At 51.1% G+C, this 22,094-nt stretch overlaps 2 protein-coding genes across 4 annotated transcripts; one reads left to right on the forward strand and one right to left on the reverse strand.

The window, feature by feature from the left end:
• Nucleotides 1–215: 215 nt before the first annotated feature.
• Nucleotides 216–6,034, forward strand: PRR15L (proline rich 15 like). Of its 3 annotated transcripts, none has more exons than XM_027519633.1 (2): nucleotides 216–826; nucleotides 4,871–6,034. In XM_027519633.1, exon 2 carries the CDS (start codon nucleotides 4,900–4,902, stop codon nucleotides 5,200–5,202), a length of 303 nt encoding a protein of 100 aa, XP_027375434.1. In that variant the 5' UTR covers nucleotides 216–826; nucleotides 4,871–4,899; the 3' UTR covers nucleotides 5,203–6,034. The 3 variants fall into 3 exon arrangements, with proteins under 3 accessions (XP_027375434.1, XP_027375433.1, XP_027375431.1); XM_027519632.1 differs by having other exon boundaries at nucleotides 255–352; XM_027519630.1 differs by lacking the exon at nucleotides 216–826 and adding an exon at nucleotides 3,458–3,927.
• A 2,413-nt stretch (nucleotides 6,035–8,447) lies between these two features.
• Nucleotides 8,448–16,870, reverse strand: PNPO (pyridoxamine 5'-phosphate oxidase). The gene is made up of 7 exons (XM_027519629.1): nucleotides 16,580–16,870; nucleotides 14,064–14,188; nucleotides 12,911–13,010; nucleotides 12,009–12,062; nucleotides 11,627–11,755; nucleotides 11,253–11,323; nucleotides 8,448–11,037 (listed from the first exon to the last, which is right to left on the reverse strand). The coding sequence occupies exons 1-7, from the start codon at nucleotides 16,715–16,717 to the stop codon at nucleotides 10,869–10,871; spliced, it is 786 nt and encodes a 261-aa protein (XP_027375430.1). The 5' UTR covers nucleotides 16,718–16,870; the 3' UTR covers nucleotides 8,448–10,868.
• Between the last annotated feature and the right edge of the window lie 5,224 nt (nucleotides 16,871–22,094).

The following is a 22,094-nucleotide window of genomic DNA, read 5'->3' on the forward strand; positions in this document are numbered from 1 at the left end:
ACGGGAGGTTGCGGTGGGTCTGGAGAACCTGGCCTAAGGAGGAGCTGGTGCCACTCAACCCCCTTCTAGGGAGAACTTGAGGAAAAGCCTTCAGGTCAGGAGGGAACCACAGCCTCCCACCCAGCACCCGCCTGAGGCTTGGGGTGGAAGCAGGCAGCCTGGGAACCGGTCTGCCAACCAGTTTGACCAGGGACTGGTTTCGACTCTTGAGTTCAAAGCAGCTGGGTGCTCCCGTTTCTCCCGCCAGCCGCCGGAGCAGCGGCCCTTAACCCTTTCTGGATTGTGCCTGGGGTAAAGTCTAGGTGGCAGTTCATGCTGGAGAGGGGTCTGGCCTCTTTGGGGCATGGAACAGGTAGGGATGACCTCAGTTATGGCTGGGGTGCAAACAGGCCCCTGAGAGTGGCAGAATGAGGCGAGAGGCTCCCGGGTTCTCCTCACCCCTGACTTCCCTTGGGGTTTCTTCTTCCTGGCCAGGCGGTCCTTGGAGGACCCTGTCTTCTGGGTGGGTGCAGGGGCGCTGGGATTGGATTTCTGGGGTAATGAATATTCATCAGCTGAGCCAGCCTCTGTTTACTTAGCCGGGAGGGGCTGGGTTTCAGGTTCACCTTGACTCCCGGAGCCACAGCGGAGCAGGTACCGTCCTGCACCTGTTTCTCCGCACCTGCTGCACAGCTGCTCCTACCCAGCTCTCCCAGCCTGAGCCTTGCCTGGCGCGGCAGTCCGGAGGCACCCCCACCTCCCCCAGTCTCCCGGGGCGCAGCTCCTGCACTCAGCTCCTTCTCTAGGGAAGCTCTCGCCTCCAGCCTCCCAGCAGTCGGGCTCACAGGTACCGGCAGAGGGTGGGCGGGAGGGGAAAACAAGGCATGGACCTCTGTCTGGGGGCTCAGTTCTGCTTCCATGGCTGATACGCCCAGCTGGGAAGGGGGACCGGGCATGCCGACTCCCATCTCTAGGTGGGCAGGCAGAGCTCGACTCATCCCACTGGCTTCTTGGAGTCAATCCAGGCCTCCAACAGAGCTCCTTCTGGAAAAGTTTTACTCCAGAGCAGTGATCTGTTAACTCTTGCTGGACAGGAGCTTACCACCTGCTACCCCCTCCCCCGCTGGAGGATGTTTCTGGCTGTCTGGTAGGAATATATATCCCTGTCCTCTCCACGGTACCTGAGTGTCACACAGAGTGGAGAAGTACCACAGGGGCCATGCAGAGATGCAAGGAATAGAGGTTCTGAGTTTTGTCTTACTGCAGGAAGGCGACTCACCCCTTCAACCCCACCCCCACCCCCCACCCATGCCTCCAGCCTTCCACCTCCACCCCAGTCAATGGTTAACTTGTTCCAGCTCAGAAGGAGCCCAACCCTGTCTGGCAAGGCCCTTAGGGCAGTTCACAGAACCCAGCTGGCATGGTGGGAGCTGTCCTGGGGTGCCCACATGCATGCCAGGGTGCTAACCACCATAGGCACAGGGTGGTAGGCTATCCTGTGAGGCCGTGTGGATTCCCGAGCTGTGCAAACAGTGGAGGTGTAACTTGCATCTTCAGGGCTGATTTCTATCATCCGATGGATTGCAAGTCCCCGGGGCAAGGGCCTTGCCCTCAGTGCGCCTGCTCAGGCCCTGCAAAAGCAGGTATATCACCAGCTGCTGAGTCTGTTCAAAATTCCAAGTACATCCCCTCCCCCAGGTCCCTCTAGCCTCCTGTGACTACGCGTGGGCATGCGACTGTTGGCCTCTGGCTTTTTCCAACTTTGGATATCGGGGAAGTTTGACTGTTGTGTCACATTTTTTTCCTAAAACAAATCAGATTTTACACAATCTTGAGGTAGCTCACTATTTAAAAGAATCTTGTAGCCCCCTTGTTTTGAAAAACAAAGAATAGTCCTCTAATGTATCTGTTCTGCACATTCAGATTTCCATAGATTTGCCTTGCTTAAAGGGCTAAACACCTGCTTACTGGTGTGTCATGTCCTCCTGGACAGAAGGGACAGCAAGGCCTAGCAGAGAGTATTTTGGAGAGACCAGAATTCAAGGCCAGGAGCCAAAGGCACCAATACTTTGGTGCCATGGTGGAGGCTCCAGGGAAGGGCCCAAGGGCTACTCTGACCTCTTTCTGTGGTTTTCTGACAAGTGGCTCCCTTTACTCCAAGGAGAGTTAAGACCCATGAATGCCAAGTTCAGAGACCTGTTAAAGTGATATATTTTAAGTGGCACAAGCAGTGGGTACTCTCATGGAGCAAGGCAGTTTGGTGGTTACTGTTGTTTCAGGAGCTGAATCCTCCATTCCCCAAGTTCCTTAGCAGTCCCAGATGGGCCGTGGTGGGGTTGTGGGCTTTGCCCCAGACCAGGTGGTGACTGGGGCACCCATAGGCCAAGCAAGCACCCTGACCCTCCTTCCTGGCCCTCCCCAAGGCTCCTTCCAGAAACCTATTCTGGAACACCAAGTTCTGTGCAAGGCTGTGCTAAGCCCAGGTGGGGCAGGCTGCCAAAGCAAAGCTCTCAGGCTGTCTCCTTGGTGCACTCACCTCTCCAGGGTGCCCTGAAAGTATTTACCTGACCACTTACCCCTCCTTCACTTTCTAAGTGGGAGCTGCACTAGATCTCCTTGGGATTTTCTTGCTTCTTGAGCTCAGCTCGAGGGACAGAGCTGGCAAAGTGGGATCTGCTTCCTGGACAGAGAGGTGGGGAGGAACCCCCTTGCTCTGGGCAAGTGGATGGATATATGCAGGGCCAGGGGACAACCACAGCAAGGAGGCCACGGATGCAGGCACTCAGTTCATTTCAAGCTTAGGTCAGCATCCTGTTTTCATTTCTTTCTTTTTCTTTTTAAATACTTTTTTGACTGAACCACACAGCATGTAGGATCTTAGTTTGCTGACCAGAAATCAAACCCATGCCCTCTGCATTGGAAGCACGGAGTCTTAACCACTGGACTGCCAGCAAGTCCCTCTTTCATTATTTATGAATTTGACCTGCTCCCCCTCTAAAAAAAACTCCAGACTCATTATGGAAAATCTGGGAATCAAAATAATAAAATAAAAAATTTATATATATATATATATATGTAGAGAGAAAGAGGAGAAAACATCCCATATTCCTACTACCTAAAGAAAACCAATATTAATCATTTGTCATATTTCTTCAGGTCTTTTTAGAAAATGTAGTTAAGACCATCAGTTTTTAAAAGTAGGTGATATATTTGCCTGACCTTGGGCTGGTTGATCATCTAGCTTTCCGATGTCCTGGGGCTATTGCACCCTCCTCCTCAGGACTTGCACAGCTCACACTGATACCAACTCCAGGCTCGCTGTGCTCTCTACGTGACAGGCCAATGAATCAGAGAGATGAGGTGTTGAGGCAAGGAATACAATTTTATTCAGAAAGCCAGCTGACCAAGAAGATGGCAGACTAATGTTTCAAAATAACCATCTTTTCAGGGTCTGAATGCCAGGTTCTTTTATGGATCAGAGATGGCAGGGAGGAGGAAACAAAGTAAAAAGGCCATTAATTTTGCAAATATCTCCTAGAATGGCAAGCCTCAGGCAGGGGGATGTGTTAGTTTCTTCCTTCCTGCCGTCTATGGGTGGACAGGGTTCTGAACAAAGGCACTTTAGTTTAACAGTCAGGCAGAGGGGCAGGATTCTCTGAGACAGGCCGTTATGTAGGAGTATAATAACAAAAGCAATGGAAAGCAAGTCAAGGAAACAGTTTCAACATGGAGCCAGAATTGACTTCTCCCTGCAACAGTACCACGGAGTTCTGAAAATCAGACCACCAACCTCTCCAGGCCCAAAGATGTTTCCATTTCTCATCACTCTGCCTGCTCTTTCATTGATCTTAATATCTCTAGCCTATACTCTCTTTTTCTTGTGTCCAGATAACTTCATCTGCCAAAACTTCCACCAGCTCAGGCAGCAACTTCATGGACTAGTGAAAGGTGAGGCCACTACTGTGTCAGGACACATCATGTTGTCAGTGGAGAAGCTTGGATTTCAGAACCCTGCCCCACCTCTCATGGGATACCCTTATGGAGGGTCCAGCCTGTGATAACCAGACCCCACATGTACCTCTTGGCCCCACCAAACCTCCTTTCAAACGTTCAGGTTTCCGTCGAACTCCTGTCTTTATGGAAGCTGTATGGGCAAAGGGAACCACACCTCAATAAGTTTTACTTTGCAAAGCATGTCTACCTTGTGGGCAAGGATTAACATTAGGGCTGAACGTTAGGTCTGGAAAGGACAGGTGGACATAAGGTCCAAAGATGTACCTTGCCAGAGGTCATGAGGCTGGAATAGTTCTTGGGACTTCCCACTCCCAGCCTGATGTTTCTCTCTCTTATAAAAACCCCAGCTGCTTCCTCAGCTCCAGTGGTGACCACTGGGAAGTCCAAATTACTCTGAACATCACAAATCCTGTTTAATTTTATAATGAATTCCAAAGAAAATGCATAGGGTATTTCTGTCTGTCTGATACCAGGTGATCACCTGTCTGGTCCTGGCAGCAGGGCCTGGAGGCATAGCGGGAAGAGCTTGGGAAGGTGGCCAAGGCCTAGTCGCTCTATGACCTGGCAAGCTATTCACTCTCCTGCAGCCCCAAGGGGCCTGGAGTGTCAAGCTGTCTGGCAGCGGTGTAGCTGTCCCACTGTCCCGTACGCCTGGCTCAGATGGCTCCCCCATGGATGTTTTCTTGACCGCCTCTTCCCCAGACCCTTGTCTCTCCTCATGTTCATCAAAAGGATTGCATCGCTTACCTGAATCCTGGGTTCACTTGGCCCCACCTTCAATTCTTTCAAACCTGGTTGGGAGACTAGAAAGGGCTGCTCCAAGGCCCCTACCCCTTCTCCCCACTGACCCCTTTCTCTACATCCCCTGCTCCTGCAGGAAGCCCCACCCTCAGGTCTGGGAACGCCATGACCGAAGTTGGTTGGTGGAAGCTGACCTTCCTGAGGAAAAAGAAATCCACTCCCAAAGTGCTGTATGAGATCCCTGACACCTACACCCAGAGTGAGGGTGGTGCGGAGCCCCCGAGGCCTGACAGTGGGAACCCCAACAGCAACTTTAACACCCGCTTGGAGAAGATTGTGGACAAGAACACCAAGGGCAAGCACGTCAAAGTCTCCAACTCAGGCCGCTTCAAGGAGAAGAAAAAGGTCCGAGCCTCATTGGCGGAGAACCCCAACCTCTTTGATGACAGGGAGGGCAAAGGACAGTGAAGGGGGCCGAGGAGGACGCTAGCACCTTCCCGCTCCCTGCCATCAGCTGGGTCTGAGACAGGAGCTTGCCACGCTGGCCTCTTTGGCCACAGCTGAAGCCGTGGGGGGACTTGATGCCTGCTGGCAGGAAATGTCTGGTTTTAGGTTTGTATTTATGTGCTCTGGCTTTCTGGAAGGCCTGAGAGATCCCAGGTCCTCCTGCCCTCCCCTACCACATACAAAGGCACTTCAGTTCAAGGTTGAAAAGTCCCACTTGGGAAGGACAGCCCTCCTGGAAGCACTGGCAGCGCCAGCAGGGAGGTGGGCGTGGAAGGAACAGAGCAGGGGATCCGGACAGACCTCACCCCCTGCCGGGGCACAGGGTCAAGGGTGAGTTTAAATTACTGCTCCCTCTACTTTCTCTACCTGTGATTATTCTCTGGATCAATTCTGAGTGCATTTTCCAGAAGCCACGTGATGGGGGTGGTTTCCTGGAGCTGAGGTGGAGATGATGAACTTGAGTTCACCTCCTAACTCAAGTGAGAAACTTCCTGGAACTTTGTCCCCAGGTGTGAAGGGGGAGGGGACCCTGGCACTCCCTAGGAGGTGCTGCGGAAGGCGGGACCAGGGACCCCACAAGTTCTGCATGCACCCTCAAAGGGAAAGTACACAGCCCCTCGGGTCCAAACTTGGAACGGGGGTGGGAAGTTCTGGCAGGAGCCCTCCTATCCCTACTAGTATTTAAGATGGATCAGCTCCAGAGATGAGTACTGGAGCCTTGAATTTTGTTAAAAAGAAAAAAAATTGTAGGTTTCTTTTTGTAATAAACAATGCTGCAAAAGCAGAGAACCTATGTATGCTCTTGTCTTACATTTACTGAAATGCTGTTTTTCATGACTTTACTCTTTTTTACTTTGTGTTCAAACTATTCCTTTTGAGCATCAGGAAAGGTCCCCAGGTGAAAAAATATAGTTAGTGCACGGGGCATTAACTTCACCACCAAGCCATCTTAGCATCTGGAGATGGAGAGCGCAAAGGAAGGAGCTAGTTATACCTCAGCAACAGAAAGGCCTTTCAGGCGCTCTAAGAGAATGGAGCAGACCTCTGGTGACTGACCCCCAAATCTCAGGGGTTTAGTTTGGGATCCAGATTCAAATTCTGGTTCCTCCTTTAGCAGCTGGGTGATTTGGGGAACATTAAAAAACAAAAACAAAATCTCCTCTGAGCCTCAGCTTCCTCTTCTGTAAAAGGGGCTGTACTAATATCTATTTCACAGACAGTGGCCAGTATAAGCTTCCCTGGTGGCTCACTGGTAAAGAATCCACCTGCAATGCAGGAGTCACAGGAGATGCAGGTTTGATCCCTGGATCTTCCCTGGATTGGGAAGATCCCCTGCAGGAGGGCATGACAACCCACTCCAGGATTTTTGCCTGGAGAATCCCAGGGACAGAGGAGCCTGGAGGGCTACAGTCCAAAGGGTCGCAAAGAGTCAGACATGACTGAAGTGACTTAGCACATGTACATGGTCAGTATCACATGACCCATAAGTAGTCCTACGTCTGTGCCCAATGCATATCGGTTTCCTTTCCTCTCTTTTATGAAGGAACTCCACCACAGCTCATGCTTCCGTTTAAGGATGAAGAGAGAGCTTACTCCCTATGCTGTTAGGTCTAGACCCTCCTCAAGCCCCAGGAGCCGAGAACTGGGAAAAAATTGGCCAAATCTCTGGAGCTCATGGTGGGAACAGAAAGAGACCAAGGTGACAACTAAACAATGTGATTCTGTGGCTTCCAGGTCAGCTCCTCACAGGCTGCTGGGCCACCCCAGGGAGGTTACTCAGGACATTTACCAAAACAAACAGACCTGTACAAAGGGGGCCTTTGTTAGCTGGCCTCACCCAGGCCAGAGGCAACTCTGAAGAAGAGGGAGGGAGCCCAGGGACTGGAGGGAGGGAAGGTGGGCTCAGGTGTATGGCCTTCCCCCAAGCCTCTTCCCCATCCCGCCCCACCACATGGAACTTTCTAGGGTCCCCACAATCATTCAGTCCATAAAGCCTCCCATGGAGGAGCTGACTTTCCGCCGACTGCAGCTCTGCCCAGAGTTAGCACCTGATACTCAGAGGGTTTATAATCAGCCAGCTCTGTGGTGAGTACCCCACGAAGTTCCTCCTGTAAGCCTCTCATCATAGGTGCTGTCATTACCACCGTTTTCTAGTTTTCCAGCTGCATTAGCTGAGGCTTAAGAGATCAAGTCACCAGACCTGGGTCAGGGGTTCCTAGTGGCAGAGCTCGGACTGAGGCCAGATCTGTGCATATGGCTGCTGCACCACACAGCCCCCTTCCCCCTGGGTTTTTATCTGCTTAGGGAAGGGAAGCCTGGCATGCTGCAGTCCATGGGGTTGCAAAAAAGTCGGACAGGACAGAGCAAATGAACAACAACAGGGAAGGGAAACTGAGGCTCAGAACAAGGAAAGGAGTACAGTCACCTTCTGCAGTGGGAAGGTGGGGAGAGAGGGTCATGCCTGGGCCTTGCGGTCCTGGGAGGCGAGCATCCTCTGAGGGGGCCGCCCAGAATCTGGAACCAGTGAGGAAAAGCCAACCAGCTTCAAGGGTGAGATCCCAAACCATAGGGACCTCCCGCTTCAGCCATCCTGAGGTTCCCTGAGGCAAGGGGTGGGGAGGGGTGAGAGGCTGGGCCCCAGGCCACTGACCTGTGCTTCTGTCTCATACGGGCAACCACCAGGCCACTATCTTCTCTCTTAGGTGAGAGGGTCTGTGGGTTCCTCAACCCTGTGCATGCCACTCCACTCCACGGCCCCAAAGTGATGGCCACAGAATCTCCCACGAAAACTCCACACATATCCCTAAGTTAAGGGATGGACGGACGGGCTGGGGGCAGGCAATAAGAGCCAAAAGAGACCTGGCTGCCCAGGAAGTCAGTGCCCAGGCAGCCGCAAGTGTTCACCAGGCCAGAGGAGGAGGAAGCACGAGTGCAAATATGAAAATATGAGCAGGAGCGGGAGAGGCCACGGTTATTGACCACAGTTTCACTGGGACGGGACCCAAGAGGGGAAAGGGGGGCAGGAGGGGCCAACTAGAACTGGCCTGTGCTGCCTAGAAGGGGCCAACCCTGGGCATCGGGCTCCCCCTGCTGGACACCCAACCTCCCCAAGTGGAGAAGCTTAAGGTACGAGGAGTCGCTTAAATTCTTCAACTCCCCTCAAACATGGGGGAGGGGCGGGGGATGAGACCAGGCTAGATTGAATATTTACATCATGCATGGCTGATGAACTTTTATTTTAGACTTGGCACAGGGACTGTCAGACAGAGGAAAGGAAAGGAACAGCTGAGACCAGGCTCAAAGCAGGGGATATACACAGACCCCATAACATAACAGGACAAGGTAGAGAAGGGCACTCCAGCACCCTCTCCTGCAAGTGGCCACAAGGCTAGCACTGTGCCTTCCTGCACCCTGGCTTAAGGAAGCCCGTGGGGGTTGGGGGTGGTCAACACCCAGAGGGCCGCTCTTGGAGGAGGCAGTCAGTAACAGACGCCAAAGCACACACCCATACAGTGGAATGAAGCGGTTTACAGAGTTGCAAGCTCAATGGCCAATGTATGCAAACAGTCAGTTCTCTGATCCTGGCTTAGTCACAGCAAACATTTGCCCAGCCTGGCTCCTCTCCGCAGCCTGGAGGCCACTCATCCACGTTACCCCTGGTCACCAGACTTGTGCTCGAAGAAGACTATAGCTCAGCACAGGCCTCAGCCAAATGCTACCGAAGAATCCAGCTGCAGAAGTGGTTGGTTTAGAGGTTGAGGCTAATCTGGTTACCTGGAAGCAGGGGTGGTTCTGTTTAAAGCAGTGTGGGATTCAATGGGTCTGGGGTAGGCTCCCAAGGGAAGCCAAAGGTGCTGGCCTGTGGACTACACTGCAAGTGAATCAAAGTCGCTCAGTCATGTCTGACTCTTTTTGACCCCATGGACTATATAGTCCATGGGATTCTCCAGGCCAGAATACTGGAGTGGGTAACCTTTCCCTTCTTCAAGGGATCTTCCCAACCCAGGGATCAAGCCCAGGTCTCCTGCATTGCAGACGGATTCTTTACCACCTGAGCCACAAGAGAAGCTCAATGCAAAAAAAAAAAAAAAGAGAAGCCCAATGCAAGTAGCAAGGATCTATTAACAGGGGCTCTCAACCTTGGCTACACAGAATTCCCAAGGACCTTTGAAATGTCCCCAAGTCCAGGCTGCACTCACACTGGTCAAATCACCTCTGAGAGTGGGACTGAGCAGCAGGGTTTTTAAAGCTCCTGGGTAATTCCAGTGAAAACCAGTGACCTAGGAGTCATCATCAGTAGGGGTGGAAGGGAGGTAAAGGGATGTGTGTCAGAAAAGTACAAGCTCTATTATTTAATTTTATATCTGGAAAGTGAAATACATATAAATGTATGTATATATGTATTTCACGTACATATGTGCTGTGCTAAGTCACTTTAGTCGTGTCTGACTCTTTGCGACCCTATGGACGGTAGCCCACCAGGCTCCTCCGTCCATGGCATTCTCCAGGCAAGAATACTAGAGTGGGTTGCCATGCCCTCCTCCAGGGGCTCTTCCAGATCCAGGGATTGAACCTACATCTCTTACACCTCCTGCACTGGCAGGTGGGTTCTTTACCACTAGTACCGCCTGGAAAGCCCTCACATACATTGAGTTTTTATAAACAAATATGAAAGTAAGGCCTGATGAGAATCTTCCTGACCCACAGGTATTAGCATGAGTTCCTTCTACAAAACTCCTGTCTGACAGGGAAAGAACACTCACTAACTAACCTACTCCCTCTTAGGCAGCTCCAATTGTTTGAAATTTCTTCCCATATTGAGATGAAATCTAGCTTCATCTAACTTCCACCTATGGGTCCTTTAGAGCTACAGAGAATAAATTTAGTCTCTTTTCCATATTGCTCTTCTTCAGATAATGGAGGGCAGCTATCAGTTGGGTAAGAGGTTTAAAAATATCCTATTAGTAAATGAGTTAGTTAAGGTTTGTTATAAGCGCATCAATTCTGACTTGGTTTAAGCCAAGAAAAAATAAATCTCTCTTTTTTTTTACAGACAATGGGTTTTCTGAGGTAGAAGGAGGAATTGGACAACCCCAGGTGTGGGAAGTAGGGATCCGTGGATCGTTCAGAGAATTGCAAGAGCAGCAGCCAGAAGTTGCTGTTTCTAGGCCACCGTTATTTACTTGGCTATAACAGCTCCTATGCTCTGAGTCTCTAGATTCCAAATTTTAAATATGAAAGAAAAGAAAAACCGACTGGCTAGATTGCCTCGGGTGCTTCTGCTGGGACCAATGGGCTCTGGTCAGACTCTTGTCATGTGATAACAGACAAGACTGCTGGGCCCCACCCCCTGTCACACCAGCCCCACTCCTACAGGGAGCTAGTCCAATAAATCATAGTTAAGGTTGAGAAGATAATCACGAGATTTTCCATTTGTGATGGTCTGTGCCACTGTTAAACTCCACTAGACTAGCTGACTACGGAGAATTCCAAGGGTAAACACTGAAGGGCCCTGAATATAAGAGGCAGGAAGGGAAATGGGTTGAGTTTAGAAGGGTCTGGCCCCACATCCCATACCCTCTCTGGGGCACTGGCTCCAGCTCCACTCAGTGCCAACAGATTGGGAGTCAGGGCGCAAGTCTCTCATAGACCCAGTCTTCCTCGCCTCGGTGGGTCATGGGCCCCAGAGGGGAGTCTCCGGTTAGTAGGCCTCGTCGAAAGACGATCCGGTCGTGCAGGCGGTTGGTTTGGCCCTGCCAGAACTCCATCACCTGTGGGTACAGGATGTAGCCACCCCTACAAGGAGAAGTAGACGGTTTGGTGCTCTGCATTTTTCTAGCCAGGCAACCCTCACCACCCTCCACGCCATCCCAGGGTCCTGTGAAGGAAGCTGCTGGCATGCATCTGACAAGGGTTTCCAGGGAGGAGTATATCTGTAATTCCAAGCATGGCTTCAAGGAAGCATGAGGGTCCCAGTGTCCCTTTCTAGGTGACCCCCCCGTATCACTCACCAGTATTTTGGCTTTGGCACCTCCTGTTCCTGGTAGAGTTGCTCCAGTTCCTTATTTTTCTTTCTCAGATACTGTCCAGGGGAAGGAAATGAAGGAAGGGCCAGACTCAGTCAGTGATTCATTTAATCACCACTTACAGGGCCTGTGCTCCGTGCCAGGTGCTGGGGACACAGGTGACCTTCGGGGGCACAGTTCAACAGGAGGGTCAGACAGACACAGGAGGCCTGACCCCTGCTCCCCATATTCACATTCCCCAGGGAGACTATCCATTTCACTTTTCTGGAGAGAGAGGGCCCTGGCATCGCCTGGGGACAGCCTCTGGGGCTGAGCCAAGGCACCCACCACTCAAAGGACTAAGGAGAAGCCCTACTCACCTCCCGATCCGGGATCACGGAACTCTGGTGACTGACCACAGCCCCAATCTGGCTGCTTTTGGGGCGGGAGTGGAAGTAGCATTCAGCCTCCTCCTCAGGCAGCTTCTTCACGGGCCCTTCCACACGCACCTGCCCAGGGATGGCCCTGGTTAGATAGCATTCAAGGCCACCTGCCTTTCCGACCAGCACTGGCTCCAGTCTTCTTTGTTCTTCTCTTTATCCACTGCCCCATTGTGCCTGACTCCAGGTAGCCCAGCTAAGTGAGAGTCATCTGAAAGGCAGGATGTTTACGCAGCCTGGGGACCTTCACCAGGTCCATCCATAAACTCACGCCCCTCCTACCTCCAGTCCACCCCCGGCTGTCCCAGGAATGCTCACTCACCTGACGGTGCAGGGGCTCCCAGTAGAAGACAAGGGAAGCAAAGGGATTCGAGTCCTGGAAATGGAAGAGAATCCACAGACGGTCATCAGGACAGCAGAGAGGAGGCCTGGGCACAGGGGGAAGCTAGGGGGTCTGCACGGCGCAGGCCCACTGCAGATGCATTTACTGTAGCATCTTGTTAAGTCCCCAAAGGTGGGCCTACTTTTACAGGCGTGGAGATAGGCTCAGAGAGGTTCACTAACACTCCCAGGTTCACAGAGTCAATGGAAGACCTGCGCTGAAAACCTCAGCCAGAGGGACTCCAAAGTGAGGCTTGCCATTTCTCTCACCCACAGATTTGCAAATCCTCTGAAATGCACATTTGACTGCACTGGACTTGGGGGAGAGCTACTCATTTTAGATTCATTAACTGAACGTATAGGAAGTGCCAGCTCTGTGCTCAACACCAGGAGAGGTGCTGGGGGTTTAACAGAGACATCTCAGAAGCAGCCCCGCCCCCACGGAGCTTACCATTTAGCAGAGGACATAAACATTAATCACATAATCCCCCAAATACACGCAGTTAGAAACTAAAACAATGGCAGAAAGGAAATTTGTAAATTATAGTGACCAAAGTGAGAGGGGCTGGCTCAGCCTGGGAATCCAGAGGCTTCCGTGAGGAGGTGACGTGGGGGCTGAGACCCGAAGAAACAGGAGCTACTCAGATAAACAGCTAGGGAGGTGGAGGTGCTTAAAGCTTGCCCTCATTCACAGCAGAGAGAAGGCAAGTGCAAAGGCCTCTAGTCAGGACAGTGCCTGAGCGTGGCTGGCAAGTGGACTCGGGCAGGGGTGGCATGAGTAGGCGACCAAGAAGCCAGGGCTGGACCCTGCAGGCCCAGGAAGGGTTTACCGTGAACCCTCACCAGCTCTTTTCCCTTTCGACTCTCGAAGTTAGTGAAGAAGCGGAAGCCATCCTTGCCAAAGCCCTTCAACAGCACCATGCGGGCAGACGGTTTTCCATCTCTAGGGCAAAGAGCAGAGCACTATGGTGAGAGACCCTCCCCACAGGATGTCTGAGCACCCCTACACCTGTGCCCCCTTATTCTGCACTCTCTGGGCACTCAAGCTGCCCATGGGAATTTGTCCCAGAGATGCAAGCATGACACCATTGCCTAGGGCCCTATAATGGACTGAACTGGGTTCCACTAACATTTTTGAAGCCCTCACCCACAATGTGACTGTATGTGGAGATGGGACCTTTAGGGAATGATTAAGGTTAAATGAGATCCTAAGAGTGGGACTTTAATCCAGTAGGACTGGTGTCCTTATAAGAAAAGGAAGAGACACCAGAGAACTCCCTCTCTCCCTGCATACACAAAGGGAAGGCCATTCGAGAACACAGCAGAAAGGCAGCCATCTGTAAGCCAGGACTCTAGAGAGGCTTTGCTAGAAACCAACTCGAAACCAACTCTGATAGCACCTTGATTTTGGACTTCTGGCCTCCAGACCTGTGAGAAAACAAGTTTCTGTTACGCCACCAGTCTCTGTTAAGGTGGCCCAAGCAGACTAGCTCGGGGGGTATCCAGGGGCACAGTACAAGAGCCTTGGCTCCAAAGCCTTACACTTTAGTGAGGAGGGGAAGAAGAGTTGAATAAGAGGCTAATACAAGAGATGTCTCAAGGGATTTATGACTGATTGTCAAATGAATGATACAAACCAGCACTGTGCTAGATTTTAAGAGAGGGAGATGGCTTTATGGAGATCTACCTCCCCAGATGGGAACTGGGGAGACTGGGAGCTGAGGGAGACAAGGGTGTGTGTACTGGGAGGTGGAAGCATCAAGGGCAGAGATGAATGAGGCACTACGTTTTATCACTAAATGGAATTGAGTCAAGTCTAATCTTTGGTTTACAGGTAAGGACACCGAGGCCCAGAGAGGACAAATTACTTGCCTGAGGCCACACAGCATGTTAATAATAGAACTAGTCATAAAGTTGTCATCCATCAAACTGAGAGCTTCCTAAGTTTGCTACTTCATCTGCACCCACCTACAGAAGGGCCCACGGCTATGCCTACCTTGTACACGTAGCCAGACACATGGCGTTGGCTTCCATTATGTCAGGACACTGAACAGCCTCCTCGAACCAGGCAGCAAACTGCTTCACAGGGTCCAGGGAGGTCAGATGAGTCTCCTCAAATGCCTGGGAAGGGAGAGTTTTATTTCATTTTACAAACACATGGAGTGTCTACTGTATACATGGCTCTGTTCTAGGCACTTTTCAAGTGTTAACTCATTTAGTCCTCATAACAAAAACCCATCCCCAGGAAGGTTCTGTTAGCCTCATCTTATAGGTGAGAAAACAGGTACAAAATGGTGAATAACTTGACAAATCAGGGTTTCATATCACGGGTGTCAAACCTATTACCTGGGAAGCCTAAAAAAAAAAAAAAAACTCCTGGGCTCCACCCAGTAAATTCTCATTCAGCAGGTCAATTGCAGAAAGGGGGACCCCTTCCAGGGCCTGAGGGCGGGCTCTTGTCTGACACTCAGAAATGAATTGTCCAAGGAGGTACACTTGTTGCCAAAACAAGACTTTATTGGGACGGAGGGCCCGGGTGGCAAGCAGCAGGGGAAGGGAACCCAGGAGGACTGCTCTGCCACATGGCTTACAATCATGTTTCATGGTGATGCTGTTGGTTTCTGGGTTGTCTCTGGCCAATCATTCTGACTCAGGGTCCTTCCTGGTGGCACGCACGTTGCTCAGCCAAGATGGATTCCAGTCAGAAGGATTCTGGGAGGTGGGTAGGACATACAGACTGTCTCCTCTCTCCTTTTGACCTTTCTCAATTCTTCTAGTTGGTGTTAGCTTGTTAGTTCCAGGTTCTTTCCCAGGACCTCTGGTTTAAGATAACTCATGCAAGTGGTTACTTTGGGGCCTGGCCTGGGTGGGCAGTTTGGGTCAGTGGTTCCCCTAACAAGTCTGAGATTTAATGAAAAACTGCATGTTTCACAAGCATTTCTGGAAATGTTCACACGTAACTAGATTTGGTAACCAGGCTCTGGGCCCTAATTCCAAAATAGTTCTCTTGGTTTCTCATCTGAGGAAAGAAAAAGAAGATCCAGGAGCTTTCTCCTGCACCCCTAGGTAAGTTATTCCTCCTCCTCAAAGTGTTATTTATTTATCAAACATTTATTGACTTCCTGGGGTCCAGTGGTTTAAAACCCACCTGCCAATGCAGGGCGCTGGGTTTTGATCCCTAGTCTGGGAAGATCCCACATGCCGGGGGGCAGCCACTAAGCCCATGGCCTGCAGCTATGGGAAAACCGCACACCTAGAGCCCCACGCTCCCCAGTGAGAGAAGCCTTTGCCCAAGGAAGACCCAGAGCAACCAAAAATAGACAAAATAAATTAACTAGTTACATTTAAAAACAACAACAACAACAAACATAAGCTTTCCAAGTGGCTCAGTGGTAAAGAATCTGCCTGCCAATCCAGGAGACACATGTTCTAATCCCTGGGTTGGGAAGATCCCCTGGACAAGGAAGTGGCAACCCACTTCAGTATTTTTGCCTGGGAAATTCCATAGACAGAGGAACCTGGTGGGCTTCAGTTCATGGGGTCGCAGAGTTGGAGACAACTGGTGACTAAACAAGCTGATTATCACTGTTCTAGGCACTTTTCTCGGGAGAAGGCAATGGCACCCACTCCAGTACTCTTGCCTGGAAAATCCCATGGACGGAGGAGCCTGGTAGGCTGCAGTCCATGGGGTCGCTAAGAGTGGGACACGACTGAGTGATTTCACTTTCACTTTTCACTTTCATGCACCGGAGAAGGAAATGGCAACCCACTCCAGTGTTCTTGCCTGGAGAATCCCAGGGACGGGGGAGCCTGGTGGGCTGCCGTTTATGGGGTCGCACAAAGTCTGACACGACTGAAGCGACTTAGGGGCAGCAGCAGCAACAGGCACTATACTAGCTTTACTACTTTGGCCACCTGATGCAAACAGTCGACTCATTGGGAAAGATCCTGATGCTGGAAAGATTGAAGGCCAAATGAGAAAGTGGGCAAAAGAAGAGGGCAGCAAAGGATGAGATGGTTAGATAGCATCACCGACTCAATGAACATGAACCTGAGCAAATTTTGGGAGATACTGAAGGGCAGGGAAGCCTAGCCCCGTGCAGTCCATGGGGTTGCAAAGAGTCTGACGCAACTTGTCGACTGAACAGCAGAGGTATTTTACAAATATCAAAGTCCATAACATCCCCGTGAGGTCAGTGATATTACTTGTGAAGTGAGGAAACTGAGACCCAGAGAAGTGAGTAAACCGCCCTAGAAGTGCGCCCAACGACCGGCAGGATTCCTTCCAGGCAACCCCCGAATGAGCGCCCTGAGTGACTATAACGAGCTGCCTCTGGAGTCCACCTTCATCCTGGTTTCTCCAGAAACCCTCCCCCATTGATTGTCTTTGAACCCCCGCTTCTCCCATAGGGTAACCCCGAGCCCCAAGAGGTGGATCAGAAACCCCAGAGGATCCCTTCCATGCCCCTCCCCTCGGGAGATGACTGCGGAGGCCCTGCAGGGCAGCGGCACCTCTGGGTCCCCGCGGTAAGTCTTGCGCATCGGTCCCAGGTCCATGGCAGCACCGCGGCTGCAGAGGTGGCGGAGGCAGCGGGGCCACTCGGCAGGTCGCCCAAACGTCACGATGACGCTCCGCAGCCAGAATATCATGAGGCCGCTGGCCACGTGACTCGGCGTGGCTCCGCGCTGGGTTCCGTTGCGTTCGGAACCAGTATCTTAGCCGGGGAATCTCCCGGCAAGGAAGAATTTATCAGTCACCAAGCCAGGCCGACAGCCTAAGTCCTCCGAGCCACTGGGAGCCAATGGGAAGCCAGAGTCGGTGGAGGGAGCCGGGAGCGGAGAGGCCATTGGTTGGAGTTTTCCAGGAGCGAGGCCAATTAGAACAAGAACAGAGGAACCCGGCAGCCAATGGACGGCGCCTCCCGGGGCGGGAGCAAAGAGACAAGGAAATGCTGTCACCGAGGTTAACACGCACGTGGAGGTTTGTTAAAGGTATAGGGACTGCAGCGGCCCAGGCGGGAGGGGCAATGGAGGAGCCCCTGGGGGCTTGTGGAGATAGTCAGTATTAAGAGGCCCCCCTCTAGCAGATGCCCGAAGGCTAGCTTAGAGATTGGCGGTCTGCAAAGGACAAACGGAAAATGGAATTAGGGGCCAGACTATGAGGCAAAGTGTAGTGGAGACACAGAAAGGGGCGATCTGGTGGGGGGATGAAATTTGGGCTCGAGAGTGGGAGAGGCTGAAATGTGACTTCGGGTCTCGTGGGATAGGCGTGTGTATATAGTGTGTGAGTATGGGGAGGTACTCTGGTGTCTGGGAGGATCAGTTGGGTCAGGAGGAGACTATGGGTAAGAAAGCAGATGGCCTGATGGGAAAGGGGAAGAGGGAAATGTGGGATCAAACTATCCCAGATGAGAACCATCTTCCTCTTTCAGCTCTGAACTGCTGCTCTCCAGCCTCATTTCTGTAATGCAGGTCAGAGCATGCTCCTCCCTTTCCTCATGGTTTCCTCTTTTGTGGTTGCCCCAGAGCTCATACTACCCAGTGTTCCAGTAGATGGAAAGATTGCCCCACCGCTCCAGGGCCACCTCTCTCTTTGTTGTTTCTCCTTTTTCACATTTTGCCCCTTCTAGGTAGTTGGAGTCACCAACCATAATTAAAGGCACAGGGGAGCAGGTTGCCATGCAAAGTCACTTCCAGGCTGTGGACTAGGGGCTGAGTAATAGGACACTTGCCAGTGCCCATTCCAGCTTTGACTTGGCTGGGCAGCTTAGGGTCAAGGCCTCTCTGTAGTCCTTCCTGAACATCAAGAGGGGGAGCTGCAAGAGCCTTTTAGGCAGGCACCCCAGGCCTGTGTCAGGTAAGGGGAACGTCCCTGCCCTGCCCAGGTGTTTGCATTACTGCCAAGCTTCATTAAGCCCTGCATTAGATGACTGTCATTCTTTATTACGTGCTCGTAGCTTGAGCCAAATGGCATCTGGAAGACAATTTTGCTGCAAAGAAATAATTCATCTCAAGGTTTAATGATGTTGATCAATGGATTCTCCACTGGTTGAAATTTTTTGTGTGGCCATCATTTTTCTCTATTGACACAACTGAGAGAGAGGTGACTGGACTTTCTTTCTTGTTGAGATTGTTCTTCCACATATGACCATTGCTTCCCTCCTCCCTGCATTTGAACCTGGATAAGCAGTGATTAGTACTCTTCAGCTCACATGATTTTGTTCATGGGGCTACACTCTTAGCACTGCTGGGTTATGCGACCCTGGGCCCAGATTCTGGGGCACGAAGACTAGGATCATTTGAATGACTTGCTTAAAATTTAAAAGCCAAGGGCTCAGTGTAGTGGGGAAGACATGTGTTAAAGACCAGGCACTGAGCTAGGTCTGAGAATATGAAGATAAAGGTGCATGGTTCCTGCCCACAGGGAGCTTACACTCTATAGGGGGAGACAGATCTGTAAACTGAGGATTTACAGGAAGTTTAACAGATGTATCTGCAAGGTAAAGGGAGCAAAAATGAGAACGTGGTCTCCAAGGGTTACGCAGTTGGGAAAGGCTTCATAAAGGGAACAGACGTTTGATTTGTCTTAATGAGTAAGTGTTCTCCAGATGGGGAAAGAACAGTCATTCCAGGAAGAGGGAGTAACTTGAGTGTGATACTGCCAGAGCAAGGTAGTGAGAAAACAGGCCAGGCAAGGAGGCAGGGGCTAGGTGACAGCTAAAGATCAGACAGGTGGCAAGGGCCAGCTTTAGATCTCTCTTCTCAGTTTTCATCCTGTGCTGCTGTCGAACCAGGGTGTCTAATTCCTAGTTTTTTAAGGCCAGGTAGCACGAAAAAGTACTAGATTCTGACAGCCTCTTCCATCCTTGGCTGTTAGTGAGGAAATTTACAACTAGTTGCCCTTTTTTTTTTTAAACTTGTTGCCTTTTTATATTTCCCCTTTGTCTTGAAGATAATCAGTAGGCTTGTATTATGCTTTTCTGCCTAGTGGAATTTGGTGTCTAGATCACAAAGGGGCCCTGCAGTGCAAACCACAGTGGGGACATGATGCCCGCTGTGGGTGCTGCTCCTCCTGTGACCCCAAGCAAGGGGTTTGACTTCTTGGGAGAAATGAATTTCTTTTTTACTGCTTTTCTTAAATATTTTGCTTACCACCCCCCAACTTTGTAAATTTACTAATCTTTTCTTGGAGGTCTTTAATGAATAGAAGCTATATTGCAATACTGCATTGTACAGAGACACCCCAGTTTCTCAATATGCAGCAAAAGGTTGGAGACATTGTTTGGGGACTATGCCTTGCCTGTTTTCTATTGCCTATTTTCTATTGCCTATTATTTCTTGCCTGTTTTCATAAATGCATAAATGCTTTTGCATTTATGTTCCTAAATCACCATTTTTAGTCTAATTGTTTGATTAAATTATACATTTCAGTTACATCTTGGTGGCTGGATTTTTGTTTGGGGACTTGGCTCTGGTTACCAGTAGGTGATGGGCAAAGGAGGGTGAGGCAGTGGCAGGGAGACATTGGGAGATGCTGTTCTCTAAGCTAGAGCTGGGAATGGGGAGCCTGATGCCTGAGTTTGGGAGGTATGAAGTGGAGAGAAACGATTTAACTCAGCAGGATGCCTTTAGGTGAGCTGGGCGGTGAGTGAAAGTGAAGTTGCTCAGTCGTGTCCAACTCTTTGCGACCCCATGGACTGTAGCCTACCATGCTCCTCCATCCATGGGATTTTCCAGGCAAGAATACTAGAGTGGGTTGCCATTTCCTTCTCCAGAGGATCTTCCCAACCCAGGGATTGAACCCGGGTCTCCCACATTGTAGACAGACGCCTTACTGTCTGAGCCACCAGGGAAGGTGCTATTCTTTAAAGTGAGGGCATGTTGGAGCAGAGGTTTCAGGGAAAGATGAAGTCGCCATCAGGCCTGTTGAGTGTGAGGGTTTATGGGACAACCACGTGTGGTCAGGCTGAAAAAGCCCTTCTGAAGCTGGGGGAGAGGTCTAGACTGATGGGATGGTTTAGGTGTCATGAGCCTCCAAGGTGGCACTTGAAGCCACAGGGAAGGATGAGAATGTCTGGGAAGGGAGGGGAACCTGGGGGAGTTAATGATGCTTGTGCAGTACAGCCCCCAGCTTTCCAGGGAACCAACAGCAGGCTGAAACCAACCCCAGGTTTACTGGGGGCCCAAATCTCAGGAATTCTCTGGCCCGGCCTTGGGTGAACTCAGCCTGGAGCCTCAGAACGCACAGAGGGGTACTTGGTGCTCTGTTGGCAGATGCCTGAACCCTCAGTGTGGTTACCAGGGGACCCAGAGCGGGGTGCAAGGCGGCTAACCCTTACCTAAGTGTCCCACTTGCGGTTATGGGGTTAACCCCTCATGTGATCCTTTTCACGTGCTCACGGGCTGCTTCCCAAATATGTCCCTTCGTTTTCATATGTGTACCCCATGAGAAGCTCCTTCATGGGAAGGACTCCTTAATGTCCCCGGCTCCTTCTCACAATCCCAGCCAGGAAATGCTAATGTGTAATATTTATGCATAATCTGCTTTTCTTAAGCTTCTCTGAACCTGGTGAGTGGAGCTTGGGGTTTTGGGCATCTGGTAGGACTGGAGGGATGTTAAGGTTTCCAAGGCTGAGTGAGCTCTGGGGCGTCTATCTTAGCCCCAGCACTGAGTGAGCCACAGGAGCGGGAGGAGGCCTGATGGGGTCTCAGCAGGCCCAAAGGACATGACCTTGTGGCTCCTTAGTTTTATTTAAGGACTCCTGGTCAATTGTCTTGGCCTGACCTGTGGTCATTTATTTCCTCTTGCCCAGGATCCCAGTGAGCAGGTATCTGATGCTCCTCTCCAAGCCCTGATTCTCTGCTTCTCCCTCCATTCTTTGCTTTCTTTTCACCCACACTTCTGTTCTTTATTCCATCCTCCCAGGCTCACTTCCTGCTCTTCTACTCCCTGAGGGCCCCTTCACTAGGAAACCCAACTGTCACCTGTCCTGAGATTATTGCAGTTCCTTGAGTAGCAGTTCCCAGCCCCAGAGACCTTGGTCAGATCACAAAAGGTCCCTGACCCCCAAGTTAGATTCCCTGAATCCACCACCATCTAGACCTCGGCCACAAGCCCCTGATGGGTCCAGTGACCTGAGCTGCTACAGGTGGCTCCCATCATTAAATTCAAGTGCAGGGCCTCAAAGGGTAATTGTCAAGATGGGCTTAGTAGTTTGAAGGATGCCTGAGGTCTACTTGCTGGTTTAGTTAGGAAAAAATCGTGCCCAGTGTGCCTTCAGGAGAGGAGCGTCTTTCCCAGACCCCTTTTATTCAGCCTCATAATCCTAGTATCTGGGATGGGTGAGCTGCAGCATTGAGCATCACTGAACAGACAAGAGAGGTGGCCTTGGAGCACTGGACCCTGGGCGGGGAACTCCGACTGTGTGACCCCCACTCTCACGCTGCTGGGGGTGGCCTGATGGGGGTGTCATTTTCAACCAGGGCCAATCAGGTGTCCTGGGGAGGCCTCTGGCCTGGAGTGAGCTTGGGCTGCATCACTCTAACAGTCCCCAACCCTGCAACTCTTTTTTTTTTTTTTTTCCCACCCCTGCAACTCTTAAGTCTCAGTAAGGGATAGATTGAAGCAGATGAGGCCTAATTACCACTGGGTCTCTCTGTTCTTTCCTCAGGCCATTAGCCATGCCAGGCAGAATGCATCTTCCTGCTCCCCTTCTAACTCAGGCATCCCATAGGAGGTAGAGATGATCAGGTATGTGTCTCACTGGAGAAGGGAAACCCTGAGTGACAGCATGCTGTTCTGCCCGTTAGGGACTGGCACCTCATTTCCAAAGGATGCCGAGGAGTCAGGTCAGCTTCCACCCTTGAAGCATAAACCACAGTTCCCAGGAAAGGGTAGTTCTTTGTGCCTGAGAGCAAAGCCGGTGGGGAACATGTGGCAGAAAGAGATCAGTTGTTAACATTCCCCTTCTTTCCGCCAGTCCCAATCCAGAAGACAGTAAGACAGCTTTCTGGTCACACACTCCAT

The sequence above is a fragment of the Bos indicus x Bos taurus genome, chromosome 19 (assembly GCF_003369695.1).
Source record: "Bos indicus x Bos taurus breed Angus x Brahman F1 hybrid chromosome 19, Bos_hybrid_MaternalHap_v2.0, whole genome shotgun sequence".
Classification (NCBI taxonomy): Eukaryota; Metazoa; Chordata; class Mammalia; order Artiodactyla; family Bovidae; genus Bos; species Bos indicus x Bos taurus.